This window comes from Budorcas taxicolor, chromosome 13 (genome assembly GCF_023091745.1).
Source record: "Budorcas taxicolor isolate Tak-1 chromosome 13, Takin1.1, whole genome shotgun sequence".
Lineage (NCBI taxonomy): Eukaryota > Metazoa > Chordata > Mammalia > Artiodactyla > Bovidae > Budorcas > Budorcas taxicolor.
In genome coordinates, this window is record NC_068922.1 from 59,253,851 (window position 1) to 59,280,807 (window position 26,957).

Here is a 26,957-nt window from a genome sequence, read left to right on the forward strand (position 1 = left end):
TCAAACCCTGGAGTCTCTTCTGGTGAACCAAAAAGCCCAGTGTCCACAGAATTACAGAGGGAAAAGTGGAGAAAGTGCACACCCTCAGCATCACTCCTGATACTGTTCTTCTTTTTAAACGTAACATTCTATCATGTTTGTTACGTGTTTATTCCTTCCTGTTTCCAAGAAAGTGTTCTTGTGCAGAGGAAACACAGTTCTAACCCCTGGACTGCCAGAGAAGTTCTGACACCGTTCTTACGACATTGGTTCCTCTAAATTTCAGACATTATCTAAAACATGAAAAATACTTGCTTTAGATTTCCACACCGTGGCCTTATCTCCCTTCACTCACATTTTCACGACGCACCACAGCTCCTGAAACTGCACCATCATTCCTCCTTTGGGTACTTGGGCAGAAGTGGTTGGTGTTCACCTCTGCTTCTGGGGTGTCCAGCTAGACCGCAATCCCTAGGCTCCTGCAGGTAGGTGTGGTCACATGACTAAGTTCTGGCCAATGGCATGTGAGCAGAAGCAGTAAGTACTACACCCAGATCTGGCCCATAAAATACAAGGCTCTCAGTGTTGGCCGCATGAGTGACTGAACGAATGACTCCCACCAAGGGCACCACTGACTGTCCCAGGCTCTAATTTTCTAAACCACAGTGTTATCAGTTGAATTATGCTCCACACCCCCCCCCCTAACAAATGTTGAGGTCCTAACCCCTGGGATGTTAGAATGTCACCTCCTGCAGATGCAGTTAGTTAAGATGCAGTCACTGCGTGGGCTGGTATTATTACGAAAAGGGGGGAATTGAGACACAAAGACATGCTCCACAGAGGGAAGACTGTGCGGACAGATACAGGGAGAGGCAGCCATGGACAAGCCAGGGAAAGAGGTCTGGAACAGATCCTCCCCTCACTGCCCTCGGGAAGAACCAGCCCAGCCAACACTGTGACTGCAGACTTCAAGCCTCCAGAAGGGTAAGAAACTAAATGTCTGTTAGGTCACCCAGTCTGCAGCGCCTGGTTACGGGAGCCCTAGCAAACTAATACTAATAGGTTGAGGCAGGTACTCAACCTACCTCTGTGTGCAAAGGCGATTTTTAAGGAGATGACCTAAGTGAAAAGAGTAAAATACTGCTCTTCTGACGACAGACTGATTTTTAAGGGAAGCTGGTCCCTAAGGTTGGTTCCTGGGTTATATAGCCAGGGTGCCGTCTTGACTGTGGGCAGTCTCGGCTGCCCTGCGGCCCGTTAGGTGGTGGGAGGAGCCGGCACTCCAGTTCTTACCTGGTCTTGGCTGCTGCTTGTGCAGTCCTGATGAGGTCACTTCCCCCTTCCCCCTGCTTCCTTCCCTTCCCTTGAAGCGCTGGATGATGACTTTCAGAAGTTGACTAGCACTTTGTTCCGAGACAACAGAATGACTTTACAGTTCCCGAGTGGCACTGCCTTTCCATGAAATAACATCAATGTCTGTGTAGAGCTGTTCTGCAGAGCACACTCCTGTTCTGCTGCAGGTCTGTCACAATGGCTACCACCAAGGACATCCAAGGTCAGCCAGAGAAGAAGACAATTGCACACCGATCTAAGAGATGGTCACCCGCTGTGGGTCAGGGGGAAAAGCCTAATTCCTTTAGATCATTGAGCCTCCCAGCAGAAATCAAAAACAAAGAAAGAAAGAAAAGAAATACGTGGGGGCTCCACACTAATCCTGAAATCCTGACGTAGGGCCTGAGGTTGGGAGTGGGGACTTAAAAACCACTGCGGTGACTCTATAGCGCGGCCTGGGCTGGGAACCACTGGTTTAGGGCATCGTCTGACTGCTTTAAGATTTCAGCTTAATTTCCCACCTTCTCATATTTACATTCTTTCAAGCAAGCTTCCAGAGTGCACCTGTGGATGTATCTGACACAGACAATGCCTCACACACTACTTGTTAAAACACACACACACCTGAACACAGAGAGGTTCCTTTTCTGCTCATGGGAACCCCAGGCCAGCTGAGTTCCCTCTCTTTCATGACGCTTCTCTCACAGGCTCCTTTTCCTTACTTGCTCTTGTTTAATCTTTTCTCTCTGTCCATCTTGCACAGACCTACACACTGTCGCCCCCAGGGCTCTCTGCTGCTACAAAGGCATCAACAGCCCCCGATGACAGCGCTGCCCTCCGGCCCCCACCCCGGGGAGCTGCTCCTCAGCCTGGTGCTCCTAGTTTCCACCGGGCAGTCTGACTCACACCCCTGGCTTCTCCCTGCTCCTGAGCGGCCCAGGCAGAGATGGCACCTCGAGCCCCCACCTTCTCAGGCTGCCTGGGCACTTCCTCTCCTGAATACGGCCGCGGCTCGTCCTCTCCCACCTATTGCTACCCCCACAGCGCACCCACCATCACTAACAGCATCTCTCAAACTGCAGGCCTTCCCCTGCCTAATGTATTGTCAGCATCTTAATATTTTTCTTTAAATCTACCCATTGTTTTTACTTAAATTTACTTGAAACATTCACTTGATCTTGCTAAGTATAAAAATAGTGTGTGTGTGTACATGCTAAGTCATGTCTGTCTCTTTGCAACCCCATGGACTGCAGCCCGCCGGGTTCCTCTGACCATGGGATTTAGGAAGCATAGAAATGCAGAGAACAAATCTCTGGAGGCCCTGCCTGCCCAAGCTCTGAGCCTAAGGCCCATTCTCCTGGGAGCTCAGTGAGTGTTGGAGATGCATTTAAACCATCCCAGGACCAAATGGAGACCTTCCCTGCAGGGCAGGCACGTGACAGAAGGCACAGGAAACGGGAGCTGCCGTCCTGCCAGGCAATGTCTCGTGGGGATGTTTGGGGGTCCTTCCTGTGGTCCCCGCACCAGCACTCCTACACTGACAGTGATGTCCCAATCTCTGGGAAAGCCTGACTGATGAGAACACGCTCTGCCTCCAAGGCCTAGAACAAATGCCTCCTTCATAAAGCCATTTCTCACCAGCACGGCCAGAAAGTTCTCTGGCCCCTCAACTCCAATAACATCCTTACATCCACTTGGTGACTGGCCTCAAGAAACAAAAAAGGGAATGGCAACCCACTCCAGTGTTCTTGCCTGGAGAATCCCCATGGACAGAGGAGCCTGGCAGGGAGTCCACAGGGGTGCAAAGAGTTGGACACAACTTACTGACTAAACAACAACTCAAGAAATAAAGCAGAATACGATTTTTCGTATAACTTGATTCCTGCAGGCCTGCAGTCTCCTTAAGCACAGGGACCGAGTCATCCACATCCCACTTTCCCTGGGAACCCCTGTAACATCAACTTTAATACCAGAGACATAATCAATACTGGACGATAAATGACACGGATTGATTTGTAAATGCATTCTTTAAATTTCTCTTTTTTTGGTAAAAGCTTAATGAGACAGATTCCAAATTTTGTGATGGGCTCGATCCATAATCACCCCAAAGTAGAAACAACTAGATGCTCCCTGACTTCTTCACCACCCATCACCTTCTGTCTGCCTTTGAGCCTTAAATTAATGAAATCACATTTCAGTGAGTCCTCCTCTGCGTCTGGCTTCTTTGCAGAGAAGTCATTCTGAAACTAAAGTCATCCAGCCTAGCTGGAAGCTGCCCCCAGCTTCCCACTGTTCTGAGGATAAAATCCACAAGCCCCCGTGTGGCCACCCAGGCCTACGGAAGGTGACCCCTGCCTAGCCCTCCACCTCACCCACTTCTCCTCTCCTGTCCCCACCCGCCACCACACTTTCTGTTCCTTCAACTAGCAAAATCCTCTGCCACTTCTGAGCTTAGGCTCAAACCTTCCTCAGCAGGCTCCTTCCTGCCCTCAGGTCTTAAATCTGCAGAGGTGCCTCCACTTGGGAGGCCTTGTTCCCTCTGGTACCTCAGCCTCTGCGTTTCCTTCCTGGCTGCTGTCACAATCAGCATTACCTTGCTCAGTTACCTGAGTGTCTCTCCAACTGGAAAGTGGGCTCCATGAAGGCAGGGACTGGATTAATCTTACCTACCATGTACCCCATTCCACAGTTGCCAGGATGGGGCTGGCCCATGACAGCTGTTTTATGAAAGCTGCTGAATCAAAGAATAACTCACAACAGGGAGAAACACCATCCTGGGAAGCCTAAGGAAACCCAAGCAGAGCTAATGTGGGTGAAAATGCAGTCAGTGACATTTTGGCATCCATGACATTAAAATAAATGCCAGGTTCTCCACGGACAGGTGGAACACCAAGACACAGAGGTCCCAGGCTGTGCAGCAACCCCGGAGAGCAAAGTCCCCTGTACCCTCTCATGTGAGCTGAGCAGGCACTCTAACATCACGTGCGTCCTCATGGGTGTGAGCGTCTACTGAGGACATGCAACATGCCTGGACAGAACAAGGCAAGGGTGAAGAGACAGACAAGCCCTGCTCCCACTTTCAAACACGTCCCAGCGGAGCACAGGGGATGGCAAGGGCAGTGGAGACAAACTGTGAGCCTGCAGTGACAGACGCGCACCGTTACATCCTTGTCCCAGCTCAGGAATGCTCGCTGCCGAGCATGGACCCTAACATGAAGGGGCCTCAGTTGACGGTGAAGGATCAGGATAGGTTCATTAACTGGAACGAATACACCACTGGCGTGGATGTGGATACAGGGGGAGGCCGTGCACACATGGGGGTAGAGGGCCTGTGAGAAACCCTTTACTTTTCTCTTAATTCTGCTATGCACGTCAAATTGCTCTAAAAGTAAAGTCCTATTTATAAAAAGAAAAAAGAAAATGAGAAAGAAGAAACTGCCATAGTTCAGTGGGAAAAGTACCACACAACCAGCAAGCACATTCTAATGAGATCCGTGGGATAACCAGGCGCCCAGGGAATGGGGAAGGAGGCTGGGCTCACACAGGAAGCAACGGCTCTGAACTAAGGTTCTGGGAGCAGGTCTCTGCCCGCTAGAGGGAATAAAGGCACCAGAAAGGACAGGTGGGCAGGGACACGGCACAAGAGGTGGTCTGAGTCTCTACCTCCAAGGATGGGACAGAAGATGGATTCAAAGCAAGGATGGGGATAAAAGGGTTTTATGCAGAGAAGCAACTCATGAGATCTATGTCTCAGAAAGAATTGAGAGATGCTGAAATAACACACAGAGGGAGGGAGCCCAAACCATCTGATGACTTCAGCTACTGAGAAGGAACAAATGATGCCAACGACTCACCGTGTGACAAACTTCTGCTTTGATCTCTTTTAGGGCTCGCTCAGAAAACACGCAACCACAGCACCGGAGGAAGCAAAACCTGGAGAGACAATCCAACGTGGACAATGACTTAAATAACAACTTAAAGATTATTACTCACGTTATCGATTAATAGTTATTCTGTCTACACAAAGGCCAAGAACCACAAAGAGAAAAATGGTTATATCTGATTCCCTTAAGAAAAAAAAAATCAGTGTGTCCTAAATAAGTAAGTAAATACAGACCCACACATGAGGTATCCCCCACTTTTTGAAAGTTTGCTTTAGGCTACTTCATTCTTTATGAAAGACCTACACTTTCATTTTCTCAAAACCTACATGAGCACCTATTTTTACTAATGGAAAGAAATTAAAAGTGAATTTTTGCTTTTATGAAACAAGGCAAGAAAGTAGAAATTAGCATTCAGTGTTTGTTTTGCAGAGAGCTATTACACAAGTAGCTTGCACTCCAAACTCCTTTCAGCTAACTACATTCCCCATCTCAGCATCAAGCTGCCAATAGCTCTGAATTATGTCTGTGAGTATCAGGCCTTTATCCCTATTTATTTTGTGCATGTGTAAGTAGGGTGTGTCCTAAGGTAACTGCTTCCTCATTTTATAAGAAAAATTGTTATAAAATATTGTACAAATTTAGGGAAAGCTCTACTTTTCAGATAGAGGAGAAACCCATATATTGAAATTAAAACCACAAACAAAGGCCACAGTTCCACTCCCACCTCTGTGCAATAATCCTTTGGAAAAAAAACTAACGATAAAAATAAATAAATGCATTTTTAAAAAACTCCACAAAAGTCAAAAGACAGAATAGGAACTCAGGGAGAAAATATTTTAAATATATATGAGACTCAGGTTTTTTTTGGCCACTACATGCAGCATGTGGGATCTCAGTTCCCCAACCAGAAATTGAACCCACGTTCCCTGTATTGGAAGCACACAGTCATAACCACTGGACCATCAGGGAAGTCCCAAGATTCAGAGTTTATGAATATTCAAAATGGTCTTTAAAAGCAAAAATAAACAATACAGAAAAATGGGCAAAGGGCCTTAACACATGGTTGAGAAGAGAAACATAAATGGTCAGAACACATAAACAATGCTTAACCCCCATCTTGAAAAGAAGAGAAGCGAAAAGCAAAGGAGAAAAAGAAAGACAAAAGCATCTGAATGCAGAGTTCCAAAGAATAGCAAGAAGAGATAAGAAAGCCTTCCTCAGCAATCAATGCAAAGAAATAGAGAAAAAGAACAGAATGGGAAAGACTAGAGATCTCTTCAAGAAAACTAGAGATACCAAGGGAACATCTCATGCAAAGATGGGCACAATAAAGGAAAGCAATGGTATGGACCTAAAAGAAGCAGAAGCTATTAAGAGGTGGTAAGAATATACAGAACTGTACAAAAAAGATCTTCACGACCAAGCTAATCACGATGCTGTGATTACTAACCTAGAGCCAGACATCCTGGAATGTGAAGTCAAGTGGGCCTTAGGAAGCATCACTACAAACAAAGCTAGTGGAGGTGATGGAATTCCAGTGGAGCGGTTTCAAATCCTGAAAGATGATGCTGTGAAAGTGCTGCACTCAATATGCCAACAAATTTGGAAAACTCCACAGTGGCCACAGGACTGGAAAAGCTCAGTTTTCATTCCAATCCCAAAGAAAGGCAATGCCAAAGAATGCTCAAACTACCACACAATTGCACTCATCTCACACGCTAGCAAATAATGCTCAAAATTCTCCAAGCCAGATTTCAGCACTATGTGAACCGTGAACTTCCAGCTGTTCAAACTAGTTTTAGAATAGGCAGAGGAACCAGAGATCAAATTGCCAACATCCGCTGGATCGTCGATAAGCAAGAGTTCCAGAAAAACATCTATTTCTGCTTTACTGACTATGCCAAAGCCTTTGACTGTGTAGATCACAATAAACTGTGGAAAATTCCAAGAGAGATGGGAATACCAGACCACCTGACCTGCGTCTTGAGAACCTATATGCAGGTCAGGAAGCAACACTTAGAACTGGACATGGAACAACAGACTGGTTCCAAATAGGAAAAGGAGTACGTCAAGGCTGTATATTGTCACCCTGCTTATTTAACTTATATGCAGAGTACATCATGAGAAACGCTGGGCTGGAAAAAGCACAAGCTGGAATCAAGATTGCTGGGAGAAATATCAATAACCTCAGATATGCAGATGACACCACCCTTATGGCAGAAAGTGAAGAGGAACTAAAAAGCCTCTTGATGAAAGTTAAAGAGGAGAGTGAAAAAGTTGGCTTAAAGCTCAACATTCAGAAAACGAAGATCATGGCATCTGGTCCCATCACTTCATGGCAAATAGATGGGGTGACTGACAGTGGCTGACTTTATTTTTGGGGGCTCCAAAAATCACTGAAGATGGTGATTGCAGCAATGAAATTAAACGATGCTTACTCCTTGGAAGGAAAGTTATGACCAAGCTAGATAGCATATTGAAAAGCAGAGACATTACTTTGCCAACAAAGGTCCGTCTAGTCAAGGCTATGGTTTTTCCAGTAGTCATGTATGCATGTAAGAGTTGGACTATGAAGAAAGCTGAGTGCTGAAGAACTGATGCTTTTGAACTGTGGTGTTGAAGACTCTTGAGAGTCCCTTGGACTGCAAGGAGATCCAACCAGTTCATCCTAAAGGAGATCAGTCCTGGGTGTTCTTTGGAAGGACTGATGCTAAAGCTGAAACTCCAATAGTTAGGCCACCTGATGTGAAGAGTTGACTCACTGGAAAAGACTCTGATGCTGGATGGGATTGGGGGCAGGAGGAGAAGGGGACGACAGAGGATGAGATGGCTGGATGGCATCACCAACTCGATGCACATGAGTTTGAGTGAACTCTGGGAGTTGGTGATGGACAGGGAGGCCTGGCGTGCTGTGATTCATGGGGTCGCAAAGTGTCGGACACGACTGAGTGACTGAACTGAACTGAACCCCCATCTATTAATTACACAAATGCATTTCAAACAAAGACACATATTGTTTTACTCATCAGGCAGTAATGAGTGTGAAGGTGACCAGCTGGAAACTGTCTGGGGAAACAGGTACATTTGTGGGTAGGTGGGTGTGACACACTACAGCATTTCAGGAGGACAACTGGCAGCACTGGGTAAAGCATCACTCTTTTAAATTTTTCCTACAGAAATATTCCCTATGGAAACAAGTGTTCAGTTCAGTCACTCAGTTGTGTCTGACTCTCTGTGACCCCATAGACTGCAGCACATCACGCTTCCCTGTCCATCACCAACTCCCAGAGCTTGCTCAAACTCATGTCCATTGAGTCCGTGATGCCATCTACCCATCTCATCCTCTATCATCCCCTTCTCCTCCCACCTTCAATCTTTCCCAGCATCAGGGTCTTTCCAAATGAGTCAGTTTTTTGCATCAGTATTGGAGTTTCAGCTCCAGCAGCAGTCCTTCCAATGAATATTCAGGACTGATTCCTTGAGGATGGACTCGTTGGATCTTCTTGCAGTCCAAGGGACTCTCAAGAGTCTTCTCCAACACCACAGTTCAAAAGCATCAATTCTTCAGCACTCAGCCTTCTTCACAGTCCAACTCTCACATCCATACATGACTACTGGAAAAACCATAGCTTTGATTAGATGGACTTTTGTTGGCAAAGTAATGTCTCTGCTTTTCAATATGCTATCTAGGTTGGTCATAACTTTCCTTCCAAGGAGTAAGCATCTTTTAATTTCAAGGCTGCAACCGCCATCTGCAGTGATTTTGGAGCCCCCAAAAATAAAGTCTGTCACTGTTTCCACTGTTTCTCCATCTATTTGCATGAAGTGATGGAACCAGATGCCATGATCTTCATTTTCTGAATGTTGAGCTTTAAGCCAACTTTTTCACTCTCCTCTTTCACTTTCAAGAGGCTCTTTAGTTCTTCACTTTCTGCCATAAGGGTGGTGTCATCTGCATATCTGAGATTACTGATATTTCTCCCAGCAATCCTGATTCCAGTTTGTGGTTCATCCAGTCCAACATTTCTCATGATGTACTCTGCATAGAAGTTAAACAAGTAGAGTGACAATATACAGCCTTGACGTACTCCTTTTCCTATTTGGAACCAGTCTGTTGCTCCATGTCCAGTTCTAACTGTTGCTTCCTGACCTGCATACAGATTTCTCAAGAGGCAGGTCAGGTGGTCTAGTATTCCCATCTCTTTTAGAATTTTCCAGTTTGTTGTGATCTACACAGTCAAAGGCTTTGGCATAGTCAATAAACGGAAGTAGATGTTTTTCTGGAACTCTCTTGCTTTTTCCATGATCCAGCGGATGTTGGCAATTTGATCTCTGGTTCCTCTGCCTTTTCTAAATCCAGCTTGAACATCTGGAAATTCATGGTTCACATACCGTTGAAGTGCAGCTTGGAGAATTTTGAGCATTACTTTGCTAGTATGTGAGATGAGGGCAATTGTGCGGTAGTTTGAACATTCTTTGGGATTGGAATGAAAACTGAGCTTTTCCAGCCCTGTGGCCACTGTGGAGTTTTCCAAATTTGTTGGCATATTGAGTGCAGCACTTTCACAGCATCATCTTTCAGGATTTGAAACAGCTCAACTGGAATTCCATCACCTCCACTAGCTTTGTTTGTAGTGATGCTTCCTAAGGCCCACTTGACGTCACATTCCAGGATGTCTGGCTCTAGGTGAGTGATCACACCATCGTGGTTATCTGGGTCATGAAGATCTTTTTTATATAGCTCTTCTGTATATTCTTGCCACCTCTTCTTAATATCTACTGCTTCTGTTAAGTCCATACCATTGCTTTCCTTTATTGTGCCCATCTCTGCATGAAATGCTCCCTTGCTATCTCTAATGTTCTTGAAGAGATCTCTAGTCTTTCCCATTCTATTGTTTTCCTCTATTTCTTTGCATTGATTGCTGAGGAAGGCTTTCTTGTCTCTCCTTGCTTGTCTTTGGAACTCTGCATTCAAATGGGTGTATCTTTCCTTTTCTCCTTTGCCTTTCACTTCTCTTCTGTTCACAGCTATTTTAAGGCCTCCTTAGACAACCATTTTGCCTTTTTGCATTTCTTTTTCTTGGGGGTGATCTCGATCACTGCCTCCTGTACAACGTCAAGAACATCCGTCCACAGGTCTTCAGGCACTTTGTCTATCAGATCTAATCCCTTGAATCTATTTCTCACTTCCACTCTAAAATGGTAAGGGATTTGATTTAGGTCATACCTGCTTGGTCTAGTGGTTTTCCCTACTTTCTTCAATTTAAGTCTGAATTTGGCAGTAAAGAGTTCATGATCTGAGCCACAGTCAGCTCCTGGTCTTGTTTTTGCTGACGGTTTAGAGCTTCTCTATCTTTGGCTGCAAAGAATATAATCAATCTGATTTCGGTATTGACCATCTGGTGATGCCCATGTGTAGTCTTCTCTTGTGTTGTTGGAAGAGGGTCTCTGCTATGAGTGCGTTCTCTTAGCAAAACTCTTATTAGCCTTTGACCTGCTTCGTTTTGTATATTAAATATACAAACTAACCCCAAAATCAATTTTCTAGTGGGGAGGTCCTACAAATAGCACCAGGGCAAAGCCAAAACAGGCAAAGCTCAATGAACTGAGAAGAGAAAAAGGAGAAGAGATTAACTAACGAATGAAAAGAAAATCTAGGGGAAACCACAATCGGAGCTATGTACTGCAGGTAACCCCTGCTCAAGACCCTGGAGCTTAGACTGTTTCTGCTAAGTTCCTCTTTTGGGGTGAACCATGGTTTCCTTAAAAAGAAGTGGGAAGTCAGATACAAAAGGTCACATAGTGTATAATTCTATGGGGGCGGAGGGAGGAATGGGGAGGGACTGCTTAATGGGTAGGGGGTTTTTGAACTAGATGGAGATCTAGTTTGAACTAGTGTGTGAGATCTGCAAAACACTCTGACTGGATCAATACTAAATACCACTGAAACATACACCTTAAAATGATCAATTTGACGTTATGAACTTCATCTCAAAATACTGTTTATGTACACAACACAGACAGAACAAGGTTAGTGACAAGTCTCATTTCTCAGAATATCTCTCGTGAAGTTTAGCCTTTCATTTTATTCATTTTTCAGCTTTATTTAGGTATAACTAACAAACAGGAATTGTATATATTGTGTACAACTTGATGATCTGCTATATGTATAAACTGTTAAGAAAATCCTCGCAATCAAGCTTGTTAACATACCCATCACCTCAGTTCAGTTCAGTTCAGTCGCTCAGTCGTGTCTGACACTTTGCAACCCCATGAATCGCAGCACGCCAGGCCTCCCTGTCCATCACCAACTCCCGGAGTCCACCCAAATCCATGTTCATCGAGTCAGTGATGCCATCCAACCATCTCATCCTCTGTTGTCTCCTTCTCCTCCTGCCCCCAATCCCTCCCAGCATCAGGGTCTTTCCCAATGAATCAGCTCTTTGCATCAGGTGGCCAAAGTATTGGAGTTTCAGCTTTAGCATCAGTCCTTCCAAAGAACACCCAGGACTGATCTCCTTTAGGATGGACTGGTTGGATCTCCTTGCAGTCCAAGGGACTCTCAAGAGTCTTCTGCAACACCACAGTTCAAAAGCATCAGTTCTTCACTGTTCAGCTTTCTTCACAGTTCAACTCTCACATGCATACATGAGTACTGGAAAAACCATAGCCTTGACTAGATGGACCTTTGTTGGCAAAGTAATGTCTCTGCTTTTTAATATGCTGTCTAGGTTGGTCATAACTTTCCTCCAAGGAGTAAGCATCGTTTAATTTCATTGCTGCAATCACCATCTTCAGTGATTTTGGAGCCCCCAAAAATAAAGTCAGCCACTGTTTCCCCATCTATTTGCCATGAAGTGGTGGGACCAGATGCCATGATCTTAGTCTTCTGAATGTTGAGCTTTAAGCCAACTTTTTCACTCTCCTCTTTCACTTTCATCAAGAAGCTCTTTAGTTCTTCTTCACTTTCTGCCATAAAGGTGGTGTCATCTGCTTATCTGAGGTTATTGATATTTCTCCCGGCAATCTTGATTCCAGCTTGTGCTTCCTCCAGCCCAGCATTTCTCATGATGTACTCTGCATATAAGTTAAATAAGCAGGGTGACAATATACAGCCTTGATGTACTCACAGGGTCACCACTAAACGTAAACTTTAAGAGAGGCCTAAACGATTTCCATTCAGACTGTCTGAAGAATATAATCTTTAAAAGTAGAAGATCATTGGGACTTAAGTTTTCCTTCTCCACAAACCCATTAAGCCTTAGGTTATTTCATTTCAGAGGTGGGTAGTTGGTTCCTCTGGTGTGGTTTTCCACATACAACGTACATATGTCTCTTAGATGGCCATGTACAGATGTGCCAGAACACTCCAGATTAGCTGGAGCACTTTCCTAACCAAAAGACACCATAGAGAAACCAGTGTGATTATGAAGCTACAGCACAGTTCGTAACAGCCCTGGGATCACTTACCCGGAGTCCACATCACCTGTCCACATCAACCACCTACCTGTGTCGGCCATTCATCTCCAAGCCCACGACAGGGCAGATGAAACGCGCCCGCTGGAGGTCATCATGCTTGTCGCCTTTCGTGTTTCCTTTATCACCTTCCCAGGCAGGGTTGTCAGAGAGCCTCAGTTCTGTTACATTCTGTGAAAAAAACAGCAACAATTCCTTTGACAAATGCATCATCCTTAGCCTTAATTATTGTTCTAGTCCCTTCCCATCCAAACCTCTTTTTCTACTTTTCTTTTGCATCAATTAACACAGAAATGAAGTTAAACCATAAGTTGTGATAGAAAACAAGATTTTTTAAATGCACTGTCTAGCAAATTATTAATTTCTATTTTACAAGCATTTTGCTAAAGAAGGCAAAGGAACTCTGTACATAAAAATTTATCCCACTAAGAGAAGAAAGCTTCGTATTAGTTTCCTCTGGAAAGGAACATCTTCTTTCTTGGCTAATGAAGCCTCAGTCAAGCTGTTCATATTACTGACCTGCCATATTAATTTAATAGCTGAAGAGACAGTAAAATTTGTGAGGCCATGGTCTAATGAGTCCAAGGAAGGCTATCAGCTGGGGATTACTGTCATACTCCAAGATCCAGTTATTTGGGTTTTCAAAATTCAATTTTATAAGGAGTGACTTAACAGCCTCACTTTAGCATCTGAAGCATTTCTTCATAATTAACTGCACCAATTTGATTTCAACACTCCAGGGAGCAGCTGAGCACGTCCAAAGCAAAGCCACCACACAAACAACTTCTTGCTTAAAAGCTGGTGTGCGCACATTAGGTTCTTTGCTCAGAGTATTTATGGACTATTAATTACAGTAATAATAACTTTTGCATTGTTTTATTTGAATCCTTCTATCTTTATAGTTATGAGTTCTTAGAAAAAAAATTTGCATTAAAATTAAAAGTTCAACCAGATACATTCCATATTTTAAGTGTAGACTTGTATAAGTTAATTTCAGTGGTCATCACATTTTTGAGATAAGGTAATTCTGCTACTGTGGGTTTTTGAGATATGAATTTTCTTCTCAAGGAAATGATGACAAAGATCAACATGGATATCTCCACAGCATGACCATCAGCCACAACTCAGAATTACTAATTTGTCTGAAATGAACTATTCCAAATCCCTATATCCTTTAATTACCCCCCAAAAATCAAACAAAACGCCTATTATAGTAATAGGCTAAAAACTTAAAAAAGAAAGAGGAGGAAGAACAAAAGGAAAAAACTCAAAGCCTCAGCCTGGGAGTCAGGGGCTCTGGCTCTGATTTAAGCAACCCTCTGACAAGCCATGAGGCCTCACCATGTCACACACAGTGAGATGAAGTCACACACAGTGAGATGAAGTGTCTGACAAGCTTTGCAGTTCTCACTGTCTTCACTACTTTTTTGATTTTTCTCCCACTGACCAGATTTGAAAGATTTTGTCTTCTCAACAAAGTTCCTTTACTAAAAAACTTGTTTTTCCACTTCTGTGATAGAAACGTGACAATCAGAACACCTAATCAGCAGGAGATAACCACAATGACTGAAAAGTGATCTATCTATAAAAATCTCTAATTGTATAAAAGTGTCTTCTAAATAAAAAAACTCAAGTAGCTGAGTTTTAACTTCAAAAATTATGCCTGTTAACATTTATACAGCACACTGAGAGTTTCTGAAGCTCTTTCACACACATTAAGTCACCAAAGATTTATAATCCAGTAAGTACAGGTGTAGGGACTTCTGGCTTGAACTTTAAGTGACGTGTCCTAAGTCACACCTTTATTAGATGGGTGGATGGGACTGGAATTCCAATTTCCAAGTTCAGTCTAAAACATACACAAATTCTATACAATAAACCTTAACCATTGAGACCCCCAGAGCACTTCAGAATCACCTGTCTTACCTTAATGCTTTTAATGTGAGAGGCTGCCTTCCCAAGAGCCTTTTCGGAAGATTTGTCCAATAAAAACTCAATGACTGCATCTTTGTTGTAGAGTCTGCAACAATAAAGATCAGTCAAGACATTCTGGCAACAATCAACCTTCATCCAAGGGAAGAAGACTAAACTGAGTACAATCTAAAGTCATTTACGTCTGATAACAGAAATGTCCCTGCACTCCTAAAAAAGTAAATTTAATCCTGTCTCAACCACTTCCAAAGCATACAAAGAAACCAGTTTAAATCAAGGGCTATGTAGACTGGCAGTCAGAGGACTGAATGTGACCCAAACCAAGATTTTTTTAAATTGGGAAATTTAACATAAAACATTTTCAGGCTTCCCTGGTGGTTCAGTGGTAAAGAATCTGACTGTCAGTGCGGAAGACACAGGTTCAATCCCCGATCCAGGAAGATCCCACCTGCCGAGGGACAAGTAAGCCAGCATGCCACATCTATTGAGCCTGTGCTCTGGGTCCTGGGAACCAAACTACTGAGCCCTGTGCTGCAAACACTGAAGTTTGAGCACCCTAGAGCCTTGTGCCACAACAAGAGAAGCCACCACGATGAGAAGCTTGTCACTGAACCAGAGAAAAGCCTGCTCAGCAACAAAGATCCAGCAGAGTCATAAATACATAAATAAAATTATTATTTTTTTAAATATACATTTTCACCTTTTCCTGGAGAAAAAAAAAAATCAGATGTTTTGGAATCAGTCTACCTTCTTGAAATGTAACAACAAGCTGGAATTGAATAGCAGCTGCCTTTTATTTTATTATTATTATTTTTTTGCTATGCAGCCTGTGGGATCTTAGTTCCCCAACCAGGAACTGAACCTGGGCCCTCAGCAGTGAGAACAAGTCTTAACCACTGGAACACCAGGGAACATGAACTCTCCAGTTCACCCAGTCCTCACCATGCCCTACTGATCCCACATGGGCCCTTCATGCATTTATGTTTGTAACTTAGCTCCCTCCTATCAGGCCCTGAGTTTTCAACCCATGGATTAAACAAACCAAACTGAATAGAAAAGTGCAAAAGACAGAAAAGTGCTCTGAGACAGGGAATGACAACCCAGGCTTCACAAATTTGCTTGAGATTACTCACATCTGATGAATCAAGAACTGTATTTACATGTTAAAATTCTTTTTAACACCATGTAATAAAAACTCGTCTCCATTAAGTGAAGGAACTATACCTGCCAAGTTCACAGGCAACTACTGGTCGTCTTAGTATTTCCTGACTTAGAGTACAGTAGTTCCACTGGGCCACTAATTCAGCATCCTTGTCGACCTGAGAAGAGAAAAAGAAAATCCTTTCAGTTAATTTTCTCCTCTGAAAGACACACGCTCCACAGAATTCTACATATAAATGCTTATTCAGTAATACCACGCTGTGATGATTTTTGTTTTTTAAATCAAAATACTGACACATGAAGCTGGGATTTAAAAAGTCACAAGTAATTAATAGTATGTCAAATAAAGGCCTCTCTATATATGATGTGTACAAAGAAACAGTTTACATGAAGTCATTAAATGGCTTATGTCAATTACATATAAATATTAATATTTATATCCTAATAGTAAACTAGGAAGCTCATACAGAAAAAACAAGCAGTACAGGTTGATTTCTAACAGTGGGAACAGCTCCAAAGTTGTAGCAGAATTTAAGGGCAAAGAATTGAGAAGACAGGCATTAAAAACAAAAACAAAAAAAAAGAAGCTCAGCACAAAGACTGTATAATTCCTTACAAAAATCATCCATTTAACAGAAATGTTTTTTTGCAGAGTAATCACTACAAGGCATATCAAGTCATTATCCGCACTCTAAAGATTCAGATCTGAGACCCTCCAAAGCCCTCCAATGATATTTCCACCTATTTAATATCCCATGTCTCACTCTTTACTGTTCCTAAAATGTCAAACCTGAATAATGTAACAAGATGGCAAACTTGGGGGAAGAAAAAAATAAAGAATTTAAATTCCCTCAAATTTAATTTTTGCAGGAACTATTTAAGGGTTTACTGTGTGCCAGGTACTGTGCTAGACAGTTTCTGTGACTTAGTCTTTTCAGTTCAGTTGCTCAGTCGTGTCTGAGTCTTTGCAACCAACCCCATGGGTTGTAGCACGCCAGGCTTCCCTGTTCATCAGCTCCCGGAGCCTGCTCAAACTCACATTCATCAAGTCGCTGATGCCATCCAACCATCTCATCCTCTGTAGTCCCCTTCTCTTCCTGCCCTCAATCCTTCCCAGCATCAGGGTCTTTTCCAATGAGTCAGTTCTTTGTATCAGGTGGCCAAAGTATTGGAGCTTCAGCTTCAATATCTTTTAGCCCTCATAAAAACTTATGAGTTAGGATTCTTATCTTTGTAGTTGAGGAAACTGAGGTACCAAGAAGTTAAATTCCATGTCAAGATCACACACTCAAGCAGAGGAGTGAAGATAAAAAGTCAGGCAGGTGGGCTCTAAAGACCATGCTTTTAATCGCTACTCTCTATTGCATTTCTATTATTTTGTATAACTTTTATATTATTCATTTTTATTGAAGTATAGTTTATTTACAACATTGTGTTAGTTTCGGATGTATAGCATAGTTATTTGAGGCTTTTGCAGATTATGTTCAATTATAGGCTGTTACGAGATATTAGATTTAATTCTTTGTGCTATACAGTAAATCCTTGTTGCTTATTTATGTATTTGTTGTTAAGTCGCTCAGTCACATCCGACTCTTTGTGACCCCATGGACTGCAGCACGCCAAGCTTCCCTGTTCTTCACTATCTCCCAGAGTTGGCTCAAACTCATGTCCATTGAGTCGATGATGCCATCCAACCATCTCATCCTGATTTTATGTATAGTAGTTAGTATCTGTTAATCTAGATAAATGTGTCCTTCCCCTCTATAGTTTAAAACAAAACCAAACACACAAACAACGAAAACCCCACCACACTACTGCAGATGTTGTCCTATTCAGTCCCAAGATCCAACAGCCACATTTCGGCATCTTAAATAGCTCTTATCATCAGCCACACTGTAGAAGAGCCCTGAGAGAGACTTGTCACCAGTGAAGCTGATATACTATACCTTTTGTAGATTTAAAAAGCTACATTAGGCAAGTTTAGGATCTATTTTCTAGATCCCCCACCTGCTTCACACCACAGTCCTTCACTGCTTCAAAAAAACCACCTGGGAGAGTTGGGGACAGGGAAGGAATTACTCCTTCCCAATTTAAAATCTGGTCCACCCAAGGTCTTAAACCTGAGGACTGTCTTGGGCCAAATCAAACATACTGTATGTGATCGACAAATGTTATTATATACCAATCTGAAATGCAAGCTCTACAAGGGCTGGACTCTGTTCACTGCTATAACCCCAGGGCCTAGAATGGTGTATGTCATAAGCACTTAATATGTATTTGTTGAGTGACTAAGGATAATAGAAATCCACCCTGCCTGGGTACTCTAGTTGTTTCAGATCACCCTTTCTTCTTTTCTTTCCTCTTCTGACATCTATTCTTAGCCAAGCCTGTCAATAAGCTACTCCTCTTCAGTTCTGGGCTCAAGGCAACAAAACTGAGCTAAATACTATTTGGGTAAAAGCTCACTCACACAAGTGGTAGCTACCCAGCATTAATCTCTGTACACGTAGCTGTGATCAGAAGGCAAACGCCATCACCTTGGCTGTTCACTCACTCTCAAATTCCATATACATTTGTTGGGAGTTGACTGTGTGGCAGACACATCACAGGTGTCTCAAAAGTGACACATACACGGCCCCTATCCACATAAGAAATAGACAAAGAATAAATAAATATAGTGATAAGCACAATAAAGTAAAGCAGCAGAAGAGGATAGAGCAATCAGAAGAGAGATGTATTTTGGCTACAGTGGGCTGGGATGACATTTCAGTAAAGAATTAACTGATGTTTAAAAAAAAAAAAAACCACGAAATGATATGATTGTCTCAGTGAAGAACATATCAGGTTGAGGAAATTATACTCCAGGTTGAGGAACAAGGCCTATGAGCTGGAACAGAATAAAAGAACTGGAGAAGGGCAGAAGAGGAGGTAAACAGATCACATCCTGTTTAATCACACAGGGTCTTGTGGGACTTTTTTTCTGAATACAATGGGAAATGACTGGAGGGGTTTAAATACAGCAGTGATTTAAATACAGTAGTGATACATGGAATTTACTTAAAAAAAAAAAAAAAGACTTCTCTGGCTACTGATTGGAGACTCATATTGACCACCCAGTATGGCAGTCACTTATATTAATAGTGGGTAAACACCTTCTATATTAAAAAGTAATCACTGGTGCTAACTCTGAAATCCTGAATAACTGGATGGGAATCCTGGTTTCATTATCTAACAGTTGTGTGATCTTGGTCATGTTACTGACTCAATTTCCCTGTTAGTAGCCTACGACTTAGAGACTGAACAACAACAAAAGCAGGGAAATTATAATACATAATTTGCTCAATCATTGGTGAGAATTATGGATTATTCAATCACGTGTTTATCTACCGTATTTATAGTGCTGAAGAGGGGGAAAAGGTGCAGCCTCAGCCCCCAGGAGCTTACCACCCTCTGAAAGTTAAAGTCGCTCAGTCCTGTCCCACTCTTTACAACCCCATGGACTATACAGTCCATGGAATTCTCCAGATCAGAACACTGGGAAATGTTCAGTAGCCTTTCCCTTCTCCAGGAGATATTCCCAACCAGGGATCAGAACCCAGGTCTCCTGTATTGCAGGCGGATTCTTTACCAGCTGAGCCACAAGGGAAGCCCAAGAATACGGAGTGGGTAGAAGGCAATGGCACCTCACTCCAGTATTCTTGCCTGGAGAATCCCAGGGACCGGGGAGCCTTGCGGGCTGCCGGCTATGGGGTCGCACAGAGTCGGACACGACTGAAGCGACTTAGCAGCAGCCTATTTCTTCTCCGCGGTCTCCTGCATTGCAGGCGGATTCTTTACCAACTGAGAAGCCTAACCACCCTCTGAGACCAACAATAATCAACTTGAACGCAGTGTACACGGTGGTTACTTTTTAAGTGGAGGCCCTGACCTCAAAGGTAACGGTTTGAGACTTCACTGAGAAAATGATGTTAGTGTGTACAGAACTCAATAAACAGCGACCATTTGTATCATTGTTACTAGCAGCAGACAAACTTCAGATCCTGGTTCTGCCACGTACTAGCTGTGCAACTTTCTCCTCCTGAGCCTCAATTTTCAAGTCTCAAAAGTGAGGCTTCTGAAAGTGTATACCCGTAAGGCTGTTTTGAAAATTACATGAGACACCCTATATTATGCGTACTGTCGGATGAATGGCAACAGCCCGCAGTCAATAAAGGTCCCTTATTAACACTGTGGTTAATTTTGAGTTCTCTGAAAGGGATAAATAAGCCCGGTTGTATGCGGAAACCCGTTAACTCCTCCTCCCACCTCCCTTCGCTTCCTGGGAGCGTTCGCAGCCCGCACCACCCCCAGGTCCCACTGGGCCCACATAACTCACCTTCTCAACCTTCTTCGGCCCCTTCACCAGTTCATGCCTCTTAGGGATTGTTCCTCCGTCGCAACCCATCGCAAGCCAACAAAGTCCAGAGCAATCACCTACAGCAGCAACTTCCGGAGTCCCTGGCGACTGTTGGACTCACTTCCGGCGCGCCGCAATGACGCGATACGCCAGTCTCCACGCGGAGGGGCGGGGCGGGGTTTGTGCCCAGTCTTGGTTGCTATGGAGAGCGTCGCTAGGCGCTGGGCGTGGTCCCGCAGCGGCGGCCCCTGCAAAGCGAAGGCAGGGTCTTGGTGCAAGCAGTGTGCAGAGAGTTCTCCCACTCTCCGGCTGCAGCCAGTTCCTTCCTCTTTCCGGTGGACGTGGGATTCCTGCTGCATCCGCCTAATCGTTCTTCCACCCTTCGAGGGCGGGGTCCAGGGGGCAGCGCGGGTGGGGACGACTCAGGAGTAGCAGCGTGTTTTGGGGCCCCATCCCACCCCAGCCTTTCTGACTGGGCAGACATCCCTAGACTGGGACCGCGTGGAGGAAAAAACTGAGTTTTATTAGTGCAATTAGCGATGAATAGGGATGGATCCATCATTTCAGTTAACGTTTATGTGTCTAAAAGAGAACGTATCTTTTTACTGGGCGTCGGCTGTGATCGAAGCACTCACAACAAAGAAGTGATGTTAACTGAGATTGTGCGGGAGTGAGATTCTATATGGCCTTAAACTTTCTAATACTGCCGTGCATATTGTATATACATGAAATAGTTCACACAGTTTGTACATGTATATATTTCATTCACAGCATCCTGAAGCCCAGGCTAAAAAAAAATTTTTTTTAATTGAAAGATTCCCCAGTGGCTCAGTAGAAAAGAATCTCCTTGCAATGCAGGAGACACAGAAGATCCAGGATCATGAAGATCCCTGGGTCAGGAAGGTCCCGTGGAGAAGGAAATGACACCCTACTCCAGTATTCTTGCCTGTAAAATTCCATGGGCAGAGGAGCCTGGCGGGCTACAGTCCAACGAATTGCAAAAAGTTGGACATGACTGAAGCGACTGAGCACACATATAAAAAATTGAAAACAAAGAAAAAAGCAGATATAATCAACAGGCACAGATATAATTATAAAATGTGCACTGATGTTCCATGCCTTTTCTGAGAGACAGGCTGTATCATATCTATAATGAGAACGCAAAACCCGTTAAAATCCATGATTGTCTGCTTTCATGCTCTTGACCATCTTTCCATTTGTTCCTTTAATTACTATAAATATTAGAGGAAAGCTTATCCACTGCTAGTAAAGCAGACCTTTTATGACTGGGTGTTTCCACCTTGATCAAAGTGAAACAAAAAGACTAATAATACTCCCCACTTGGGAACAGAGAATACAGTATTACGTGGATTGAAAAGCTTCAAGGGCTAGATGATTGAGTTATCTGATACTGCAATTAATGAGAATTAAAAGAAAAATAAATCCTTTCATCAGTTGGTCTCTGATTAGTGCCTGATTTATTTTTATTAACATCTCAAGAACTGTAAACTCCCTAGGGACTTTGTTTTACTCCCTCTTGCATTCTCAGTGCCTGCAAGAGTCTTCAGTCCTCCACAAACCAAAAAGTACAGATTCATTCCGAGAGGGTTGACCAGCAGACCCTAAAAATGTTTCATTCAATTAGAATCTCATTTCTAGGGTAGGGAAACGGAAGGCTGAAAAGATCAAAAACACTGGTCCAAGGTTAAACAGCTAGTGAGAGCTGGGGATGGGTTCTAAGATTAGTTTTCTCTTAAAGTAATGGACAGAAAAAAAGAGAATAGCAAAAATAAAGGATCTTTAGACACACTCTTAAACCAGTGTTCTTTTCGGACAAGTACAACTACCCCTCACCAAATTCATTTGGGGTGGAATAAACAAACATAGCTGCTCTTTATCAAACTGTAATTCTATGCTGGGAGAGTTGGAAGCTTTCTTGCCTTCTGTCCTCTCAACCTTAGTATGGGGTATAGTGCCGTCTGTTACCAGGTGACAACCCTGAGGCCCAGATGTGCCAGATGTCTTGGGTCCATGGCACACATTAGGAAGTAGAAGGGAAAGGAGGTGAGGGAGGGGCTTTTTCAAATGAGGCCCATCTAACCACAGATGCCAGGATCCTTCACCTCCTCCCCCCAAAGCTACTGGTGACACCCAGTGATAATGACTATGCGGGCGTTAAAGTTCAGGCAGCTGGATGCTTTTTCTCTTCCCCCTTGGTTTCCTCTTTTAGAATATTGGTTTCTAAGCTACTCTGTGTTGCAGACTATACACAGCTAAAATGTACAGGTTTATTTTTATCATCAGTAGCAACTAGTTTGTGTTGAGAGCTGTCAGGCATTGTATTCTGCCTTTATTTCATTAGAGTATTTCATTTCCAGCCACACTGGAAAGTAGGTCTGTTATTTGCTGCTTCTTCCCACTGTCTTTGTTGAGTGAGCCAGTAAAGTATATTCCCTTAAGAGGATCCTTGGTGACAAGTTTGATCCCTGGATCAAGCTGTGAACTTGAAGGGCAGGAGAGGAATGAAATCATGATAGAGAAAACCATTACCTTCTACCAAAATCAGTATTCCTTAGAGACGTCTCTGGTAGTCCAGTGGTTAAGACTCTGCTCTTCCAATGCAGAGAGCATGGTTCCATTCCTGATCAGAAAACTAACATCTCACATGCTGTTCAGCCAATTATAAAAATCAGTGTTCCAGTTTCGATGTATGATACCGGATGCGTGGGGCTAGTGCACTGGGATGACCCAGAGGGATGGTACGGAGAGGGAGGAGGAAGGGGGGGGTTCAGGATGGGGAACATGTGTATACCTGTGGCGGATTCATGTTGATGTATGGTAAAACCAATATGATATTGTAAAGTAATTAACCTCCAATTAAAATAAATAAGTTTATATTTTTAAAAAACTCAACATTCAAAAAATAAATAAATAAATCAGTATTCCTTAACCTTTCTGGGGTCATTGGGCCTGTTGGAGAATTTGGTAAAAACTTCGGACTTATTCCCCAGAAAAATTATCCATAAGCACTCAGGATGCTACAGTTTGTTATTTTAGTTGCTAAGTCGTCTCTGACTCTTTGTGACTCATGAACTGTAGCCCGCCAGGCTCCTCTGTCAATGGGATTTCCCAGCCAAAAATGCTGGAGTGGGTAGCCATTTCCTTCTCCAGGGGATCTTCCTGACCTAGGGTTTGAACCCTTGTCTCCTTCATCGGCAGGTGGATTCTTTACCACTGAGCCACCTGGGAAGCCCAGCTGTACTTTATACATATATGCATTTTACTCATGGTTTCCTGAAGCCCAGGCTAAGAACCACTACTTTTAAGTGCTTCTACTGCCTGTTAAAATAGTTCCCAAATACTTCCGACTTCTAAACCATCGAGGGTTTTATTTCCTGTTAGCTCTGCCCATATGCTCTTCCAAAGCTGCAGTTTTAAATTCTGTCTGGAAAAAGCTGATATGCAGAATAACTCGTTCCAAGAGTCAAGCATGAAAAAACAAAAAGGCAAAACTACGTGTTAGGATTCTTTAAGAATTTCACAGCCTGGGGACTTCCCTAGTGGTCCAATGATTAAGACTCTATGCTTCCAATGCAGGTGGCATGGGTTCAGTCCCTGGTGGGGAATTAAGATCCCACAAGCCTCTTGGCATGGCCAAAAAATAAAAAGAATTTCACAGCCTCATTTAAGGTTACACTTGGGAGTGTGTCCCAAAGACAGTTAAAATAAAGTAGAAAATGGAAGTGATTGCAGCCGTAATTAACAACAAAAGTTACTTTTTGTTGCAGTTTTAGTGAAATATTAAAACTATTCCAGGACTCTACAGGGCCTTACATGAACTGGGCTCCTAACTACACCTCCCAGCTCATGTCATTCATTTTTCTATCCCACACTGGCATCTCCTCCACTTGGTAGAACTCTCCAGGTATACGTTTACTCTCCAGGCAGACGTTTATTCTCAAGGTGTATGTTTGCTCTCCAGGTGTACATCTGCTCTGCACACTCCCCTTGCTCTTCCCTTTGCAGAACACTCTTCCCCTGCATTTGCCAAGCTGACTCTCTTCAGTGAGGCATCATCACTTGGCTCCCGGTCCCCTCTTCAGAGCAATCTTTCCAGACCTCTCCATTTGAAAAGGCACATTTTGGTACTTCTCTGGCGGGCCAGTAGTTGAGGTTCTGTGTTCCCAATGCAGGGGGCATGAGTTTGCTTGTTGGTCGGGGAGGTAAGATCCCCCATGCTGCAGGGTGCGATTAAAAACAAAAACAAAGAACTCAGGCTTCCCTGATGGTCCAGTAGTTAAGAATCTGCCTTGCAATGCAAGGGACACCAGCTCGAGCCCTGGTTCAGGAAGATCCCACATAGCACAGAGCAGTTAAGCCCACGTACCACAACTACTGAGCCCACCTGCCCTAGAGCCAGTGCTCCGCTACAAGAGAAACCAGCCCCTGCTTGCAGCAACTAGAGGAAGCCTGAGTGCAGCAGTGAATACCCACCCCAGCTAAAAAATAAAATAAATAAATCTTTTTTAAAAATGCACATCTCCCCCATCACCCTACCCACTACCCTGATTTAATTTCTTCCTCTCATTTACCATCACTGATAACCTGCTATAAATGTAACATTTGATGTCCTGTTCACCATGGAGTTTTTGCATTAATTTAGATTTTTTAATGTTGTATCAAAATATAATTTATATTTATTACCAAGTGCTGGGTGTGCCCGCCTGCATTTTGCATCCAAAAAGAGTGCCTCACTGGCCTTCACCCTCACTCTAGCCCTGGTATTCCATCTCCCTCAGCTGAGAAGAAAGCTGCATGATGAGACCCTTTGTTTTGTCTACTGCAGCACATCTAGTGATCAGAAGAGGCCTGGGCAGATAGGAGATGCTCAATAAATGGTTGTTAAATGAATGAAGGAAAGGAAAAGGACATTAGCAAATAACCTACAAATATGGGCAACTTGCAAAGGGAAAGCTTCAGGAGACCTGGGGTGCGTACTTGGGGAGAACAGAACATTTTTAAAAGATGCTTTGTTAAGAAAAATAGTTGCCACCCACCTGAGTTCTTGGCTCCCCCAGTGCCTATCACATTGAAAGATCTCTAAACGAGGCTTCTCACCACTTCCATCTTCCTGAGGAAATTTAACTTAATTGAGGTCAGGTTGCTACCACCACCACCACCACCACCATACACCCACCCTTTCCTCTTCCTACCTTGAGAGGAAACAGCACAGAATTCTGGACACTGAAGAAACAGACTTAGCAAAAAGCTGCTGAAACCTAAAATTTGTGATTTTATCCTACTTTACAACTTTTTCAGAAGTAATTATCCTATTAAATCCATCAGTGGAAACTCATCCCATAACTGCTCTCATTCAAAAAAAAGGAAGGAAACTCATTTAGCTAGCAGCAGCAGTTTTCAATATTTTGAACCCAGTGGTTTTGGTTTTTTACTTTGTTGCCAAAGGTCCCTGGTTTAAACTGATCTCAAAAAAAGAAATATAGATAGATAGATATAGCTCCAGAGGTCTGTCTCTTTGTGGTGTCTCTGTCTCTCTTTTTGGCTCTATCTCTGGGTCATTCTATCTCTCTACATACGTAGGTACATACATAGTGTTCTGAAACCATGTGGGACCTGTTTATTACCTACTGGAGACTAGGTCACTTATAAAGGACTAAATGAGTTAAAACATCTAAAGCATTAGAACAGTATCTGAAATTAGTAATCACTTAATAGATACATCCCGTTGCTATCAGTAGTGTGTAACACATTACTTTGCCTCCTGGAGCAAACACTGACTGGTGTCTCCCTGGAGCAACCCTTCCTCTTTACGGTGCCATTTCTCACTTTGCTAGGGGTTCTGGCTGGGACACAGGGCTCCAGGGGTCTCTCGTGTTTCTGCATGTCTTCTGAACAGAGGCATTGGCTTGATATTTTGTTCCAGACTATCTTGTCAAGGATGTACGTAGCAACCCCCCTTGGAAGACAGAGACAACGTCTCCCTCCAGAGCAGAAGGGCAGGATTGTTTGCTGTCTAGTGTCATAAAGTCTTCCTCGGAGGCAAAGCTTGGTCAGGTTTACACAGAGACTGCTATAAAAGATTGGGAGCTTCCTAGGTTCAGGGTTTTCTTTATGGCTTTGATGCAAACCCTTTGTCTGCACAGCATCATATACACACACCTTTGCAATGCCCCTGGGACTTGAGGGGTATGGAGAAATGATGTAAAAATGAAGCATTAGCGGACTTCCCTGATGGTAGAGTGGCTAAGGATCGTCTTGCCAATGCAGGGGAGACGGGTTCTGTCTCCGGTCTGGAAAGATCCCATGTGCCACAGAGCAATTGAGCCTGTGCACCACAACCAAGAGCCCTGAAGTCACAACTACTGAGCCTGCACGCTCTAGGGCCTGAGAGCCGCAACAGATGAGCCCCTGTGCAGCAACTACTGAAACCCATGAGCACTCGAGCCTGTGCTCTGCAACGAGAGAAGCCACTGCAATGAGAAGCCCATGCACCGCAACAAAAGCAGCCCATGCCCTCTGCAACTAGAGGAAGCCCACGAACAGCGATGAAGACTCAGCACAACCGAAAATAAGAATAGATAATTTTTTTCATTTTAAAAATCAATCAGTAACCACTTGTGAGGCTATAAGAGGGGCCCTTTGACTCTGTGCAGGACAGTTGACATAATAACAGGTCTGACTAATATCCTTAGAAAGGCCTGCTGGCAAGATTGGCTTTGGCGGTTGTATAGGAACTTGGTTTCAGGGAGAGTTTCCACCATCCCTGAGTTGATAAG

At 43.5% G+C, this 26,957-nt stretch overlaps 1 protein-coding gene across 2 annotated transcripts in view; it reads right to left on the reverse strand.

Annotated features, from left to right (window-relative positions):
- The window catches only part of RTF2 (replication termination factor 2), a 46,063-nt gene extending 25,792 nt beyond the window's left edge, over nucleotides 1-20,271 (reverse strand). For both annotated transcript variants that reach the window (XM_052650853.1, XM_052650852.1), the window contains exons 1-5: nucleotides 20,140-20,271; nucleotides 15,828-15,922; nucleotides 14,598-14,691; nucleotides 12,703-12,842; nucleotides 5,166-5,244 (exon numbers count right to left, since the gene is read on the reverse strand). In XM_052650853.1, coding sequence (XP_052506813.1) covers nucleotides 5,166-5,244; nucleotides 12,703-12,842; nucleotides 14,598-14,691; nucleotides 15,828-15,922; nucleotides 20,140-20,208 — 477 coding nt within the window. In that variant the 5' untranslated portion in view covers nucleotides 20,209-20,271. The remainder of the gene's footprint in view (nucleotides 1-5,165; nucleotides 5,245-12,702; nucleotides 12,843-14,597; nucleotides 14,692-15,827; nucleotides 15,923-20,139) is intronic.
- Nucleotides 20,272-26,957: the final 6,686 nt, after the last annotated feature.